This window comes from Mus pahari, chromosome 7 (genome assembly GCF_900095145.1).
Source record: "Mus pahari chromosome 7, PAHARI_EIJ_v1.1, whole genome shotgun sequence".
NCBI lineage: Eukaryota > Metazoa > Chordata > Mammalia > Rodentia > Muridae > Mus > Mus pahari.
This window is the reverse complement of record NC_034596.1, coordinates 8,537,627-8,543,125: the sequence shown is the minus strand read 5'-3', so window position 1 is coordinate 8,543,125 and position 5,499 is coordinate 8,537,627. Positions and strand designations below refer to the sequence as shown.

The 5,499-nt window shown below is 50.7% G+C and overlaps 1 protein-coding gene across 1 annotated transcript in view; it reads right to left on the bottom strand.

Moving 5' to 3' along the window:
• Nucleotides 1-83: 83 nt before the first annotated feature.
• The window catches only part of Osr1 (odd-skipped related transcription factor 1), a 6,341-nt gene continuing 925 nt past the window's right edge, over nt 84-5,499 (bottom strand). The window contains exons 2-3 of the mRNA XM_021202177.1: nt 1,180-1,878; nt 84-495 (exon numbers count right to left, since the gene is read on the bottom strand). Of these exons, the coding sequence (XP_021057836.1) occupies nt 360-495; nt 1,180-1,844 (801 nt within the window). The 5' untranslated portion in view covers nt 1,845-1,878 and the 3' untranslated portion in view covers nt 84-359. The remainder of the gene's footprint in view (nt 496-1,179; nt 1,879-5,499) is intronic.

Here is a 5,499-nt window from a genome sequence, read left to right as displayed (position 1 = left end):
TGTGTGTGTGTGTGTGTGTGTGTGTGTGTGTGTGTGTGTGTGTGTGTGTTGGTGTTGGTGTTGGTGTTGGTGTTGTTTTTTTAAATGCAGTTTTCCTTCCGCCATGTGAGTTGAGTACCGCCTTTTGGCCAAGAGTTTTAGCCGCGTCCTAGGGCAGCCGCCCAGGCTGTAGGAGTCACGGCCCGGGCCAAGGCTCAGGAGGGCCACAAGCGCTAGGGACCCAAGGGACTTTGTTGCTGTGGAAGGAAGATCCCGAAAGCCCCTCCCGCTGCCCGCAGAGTTGCCTTCAGCTTGGGTCCCTCTGGTAGAGAAGGCGGCAGCACGCCCCAGGTTCCTGGTGCCCCGCAGGCTCTGTTTATTTAGCATTTGATCTTGGAGGTTTTGAGCTCCTTCACTTGTGAGTGTAGCGTCTTGTGGACAGCGAGAGTCCGGGACTGGCAGAATCCTTTCCCACACTCTTGACACTTGAAAGGCTTCTCTTTGGAGTGAATATATCTAAGGGTAGAGACAGACGACATAATGCAATGTTGTTTATGAATGGCTGTCCGATACCCGCCCCCCTTGCTGTGTAGGTGTTTGTGGGTATAGGCAAAGTAAGCAAGATCAAGCAAAGTGCAGAGGATGTGGGTGGGAGTGGGGAGAGAGGAGGGAGGAGGCGGCGAAGAGACCACCAGCCTTCCTGGGGATAAATCTTAAGCACCTCCTCCTAAAGACTGAGTCAACACTGGAGATCATCAATAGACTAGGCTTCGCACAGTTTCTAGATCTGCACTGCCCAAGAAATTCTTAAAAACTAAAAACCGCATGAAATTAACTAAAACGAAAACGTTTCTGAGTTCCTATTTCAAGTGCCGGTTCCTAAATCTCTCCGTCTTTGCAGGAACTCCTATTGGACAGTTTCCGGGGAACTGAGAACAGGGCAAGGAGACCTGACCTTGTGGAGACCGGATCTTCGGTCCTATCCATCACTGTATTTCTCTCACCCGCGTTTTAAAACCTTTCCTGGAGCGGGGGCAGGGGGAGGGAAGTTCTTTTACGGTTTTAGAGACTCCCCAGAGGTATGGGAATGCTTACAGCCACTAGAGACTCTTGGGAACCTTAAAGGGGAGGGGGAAGCATCAAGCCAAAGCAGCAGAAACAGATCTCTCTGGGGCCACCCGCGGCGTTGCAGTGTCGCACCTGTGGTCCCGTAGGTGGTCTTGCCTCCGGAAAGCTTTGTGGCAGATGTCACAGGTGTAAGGCCGCTCATCAGTGTGCGTCCGCTCGTGGATAAGTAGGTTATAGGACTTAGTGAAGTGGCGGCCACAGAACTTGCAGACGAATTCCTTCTTGGTCTTGGAAGGCAGGCGTCCCCTTGTTGGCTTCTTTTCTGGGGATAGCTTGGTCACGTCCAGGAGGGCGCCCAGCCCACCAGCAGGGGAGCCAGGGCCCTCCCCTCGGCCAAGCTTGGTGGGATCCTCTTGTGTGGCAGCCAAGGCCAGGTTAGCGAAATCAAAGCGCGGCTTGGTCTTAAGCGCTGAGCCGCTGCCTCCCGCGGTGATCTCTGGCTTAGGGTGAATGACGTGGGGAAACCAGGGGAAGGCTGGCAGCTGGAAACGAGCGTCCATCAGGCTGGACACCGCACCTGGCACTTTAGAAAAAGAGGATCGAGGCAAGTGCATGGCTGGGTAGCCCAGCGTCCATTGGTGCAGATGCACCGCATGAAGAGCGCTGAAACCATACAGGTTGGGCAGGTGGTCCGAGGGCACTGCGGGCAGGCCATTCACTGCTTGGAGGAAAGAGTAATTGGTAAGCTGCAGGGACGGGTGAATGGGCACCGGTGCTGGCAAGGTTTTGCTGCCCATTTCTGTCGCTGGGAACCGCAATGATTTCAAGTATCTGCAAAGACAGGAAGAGAATGGGGAGAGAGCCAAAGAGATGTTCAGAGAAGGTCACCTTCCTCCAGAATTCCAGTCCAGTTCTACCCTCTCCCTCCCTTAGGACAGGCAGGAGATAAGACTCAAAGACTCCACCCATGAACCTACTGCCCCCTCGAGATAGAGAATATAAGATGTAGGAGAGCTATCTGACCAGAACTCTCCATGATGGTCAGACTCCATCCAAATAGTGTCTGGCAGAGACATACATGTTGACAGAGCAATCAGTGGGAAACTAAGTCCTTAAAGACAGATACAACCAACTTAAGACAAAAGCCTGCTGTCAGCTGTGAACGATGCAAACATGCATGCATGCAGACACCGGATATCCACATTCAGACGAACCTGGAGCCACACAGAATTACACTGTCCTACAACAATAGCAGAACCTGAGGAAGCACAATTACAGTTTAGATTATCTTGTTCTGAAGCAGAACCTCAACAAGAAGGTCCAGAGACAAAGAACAGTCAGTGTTTTATGGCACAATCCAGTACGAAATGCAGGAGGCTTCAAAAATGTATACCACCGCCCAGTCCCTGCATGTTAAGCCAACGAAACCAGAAATTCCTATTTCATCGGGTAACTGGTTTGGTTTCCAGAAGCCAAAAGAATCAGGTCATCATCTTTAAAACTGTCACTTGGACCTAAGTTTGCAAAGTACCTTAAGACTGATTGGTGAATCCTGTGGAGTTTGACCTGTTGGTAGCGGTTTGCTGACTGACTCCCTAGCCCTTGGTGGTTTGGTCACCCTCCTTTCAAGGAAGGTATTGACATCTGTGCTCACTTCATTTGTTCTGTCACACAATCACAGTTCCATATGAGGGGATTCATGTGCTCACAGCAAGAAGGAGCAGGCTGTTCAGGCTTCTCTGTAGGATGAGAACTTTGGGCAAGGTCAGTCTTTAGCACCAATACCAGGCCTCCACTGCTCCACTCTGTTTACTCTCTAACTAGAAGACCAGGATTCTTGAATAAGATTAAAGAGCTGTCATGCCAAAGTAACCAGGGCCACCAGAGCTGGCATCTTCTGGCTACTTTGGTCAAGTTCCTCAGGATGCATGGGAAAGTGGGGGGCTCCTCTGTCCCTCCATACATTTCTAATTTGGGTCTATAGAGTGGAAGAGGGGAAAAGGTAGGAAAGCCAAAAACACTAGGGACCCCCTAGGAAACCTCTAAGCTTGGGGTTCACTGGCAATGCTGGGGTTATTATCAGAGGGATCTTTGTAAGGTCCTTCCTCTTTCCCAGGGGCAGAATCTGGCTTCTGATTTCTTTTAGCCAGTACCTCTCTTCTTCACGTCTCTGTCTACAGTGTCCCCTGGTACAAGCTACTTTTCTGACTCTGTCTTCACAGCTCAGCCCCAGCTGTCTTCTTCACTAAAGAGAGATTGGAGTCAGTTTCTTTTCTCTGCCTGGGGCTTTAAGATGTCTGGCTGGCCCAGAGATGCACAAGGAAAGTTTGGAGGGGAGAAACTGAGGACAATACTGAGGGAAAACCTCTCTAGCATCCAGTAGGAAGGTGGCTGGTGATACAGTTGATCCAAAGGGGTGACTAGCTGCGCAAACACAAGAGCAGGCTGGCTGAAATGTGCCTGCAATTAATTTGGCCTCCCAGATAAGGAGCACAAAAATCTGTTGAGATCCAACCTGCCTAACTAGCAGGAGAGCAATCTTACACCAGCCTTCTCTACTACTCAGTTCACAAAACCTGAACCCGACAAACGAGGGTCATCTCAGATTTCTGGGACAGGGGAAAGCAAAGTGCAGTTGGGCTTGGGCTGAAGAGGAAGCTGGGGACCCCTTTGGACTGGGGAGGGAGAAAAGAAGGCCTCCAACTTCAAAGCTATGCAAGACATAGGCTAGCCACCCCCATTTCTCTCTCTTCCAGGCACTGGAAATTAGATCCTCATCTTAAGCTCCATTGGAGCCTGCCTGGGCAATGGGGAGGCCACACTAGCCACTCTTCTACTAGGCCTATGGGATGTCAACCAGTGATGGTGGCAGCAGGACTCTGGCTGAACTGCTAGGCTGGGTATAATCCACAAACGTCTCCTGACTCTTGTTTGCCTCCTCCCCCGCAACCCCCAAGCCAAAAAGTATGGAGAGGCCTTGGGACCCTGGAGGGGAGGTACTTGCAACCTCTCTGCCTGATCTTATTTCCTCCAACACGCCATTTCTTTTTCTCAGTGGACCAATCCGTTTATTTTCTGTAGCTTTCTCAGGCGTGGGATTCCAAGGCCATGCCACCGACCTTCCCCGCAGACGAATTTCGTTGGAAACGTGGATCTTTACATCAGTACTAAAAATGAACCTCATGCAAAAATCTGGTTTCAAACGACCAGCTAAAATGAAAACACAATGCAGATAAGCCTCTTCAGCCTGAGGAGAAGAGAGGATTATGAGGCCTCTCCAGCTGCAGTGTCCCCCCCACCCCCCAGCCTTTTCACCGTTTACTCTGGTAGGGACTACCTCTTCTAAGGTCCAATATCTACTCCACGTGGAACTCGGGGGCCTGGAGACTTGGTAAGCACTAGTAAACGTCCCGACTTGCAGCAGTGAACTCAATTCGTGCTTCAGAGCAGGGGTCCAAGTACGACACAATCATTCCTGTCCCTCTTGCAGTAGAATGCCAGCCCTGCATCTGCCGCCCTCCCTATGGAGGGCATTAATGAAGTGTGCAGCCTATTAAAGTGGTTTATTCGGGGCTAATTGAGCGTGAGTGAGTTAACTGCTTGCATTAATGGGGACAGAGCGAACCCCACGAGCTTTCGTCTGAAGGAGCTCAGCAGCATCCCCACCCCATCCCAATATCATCTCCTTGACATCGAATCCCCATTCGAATGGTGACAGTTCCGAATCCAGGTCCAGAGGACTGACCAACACTAGATACTTTAATTGCACTTTTTTCCAACAAACGAGATCGAAGGAACCCTCTTTCCTTCGCCATTCTGCTATACTGGAATGCCCGCTGTGTCCCCAGGAGCCGGCTTCCCAATCTTAATGAAACCTCAATTACTTTCGAGAGAGCCTGTGATAGACCATCTACCTACCAGTCCTCTTTGGTTCCCCTTCCCTCCCAGCGAGCCCACTCTTTCCCTGGGAGGCTGTGAAACTAGGAAAATAGCTTTACACGTGGTTCTCTTTCAAAGAGCCAACTTGCAAGTCCCATCCCGAATGAAATTCATCGAATTATTGCGACAAAGAAACCTTCGCTGCTAAACTCCCCGCTCCGGAGCCCACCCGGCTTGTGCAGCAGGGGCTGTTGAGGGAGGACACGGGAGAATTTTTTTGTTTGTTTGTTTTTATCAAGGATACTGCTGGTGTAAGGTTAGATTCCTTCAGCAAGCAGCCGCCCTCATCTCTCTCATTTTGACTTCCCATCTTTCCCCTTAAACCTGCCTTAGGCGACTACCAAAGGAGCAAAAAAGAATCCCCACGCTAGAGGTATCTGCAGCCTCCTGATTGTTCTGCTTCTGGGATGTCCGGTTCTCCAGTTAGAAAATAATGTTCGTTTGTGTCCCCCTCCCCCAGCATAGCTCTCCCTACACCAGAGACAATCGAAGGTTACTATTCGCAGGCCTGAG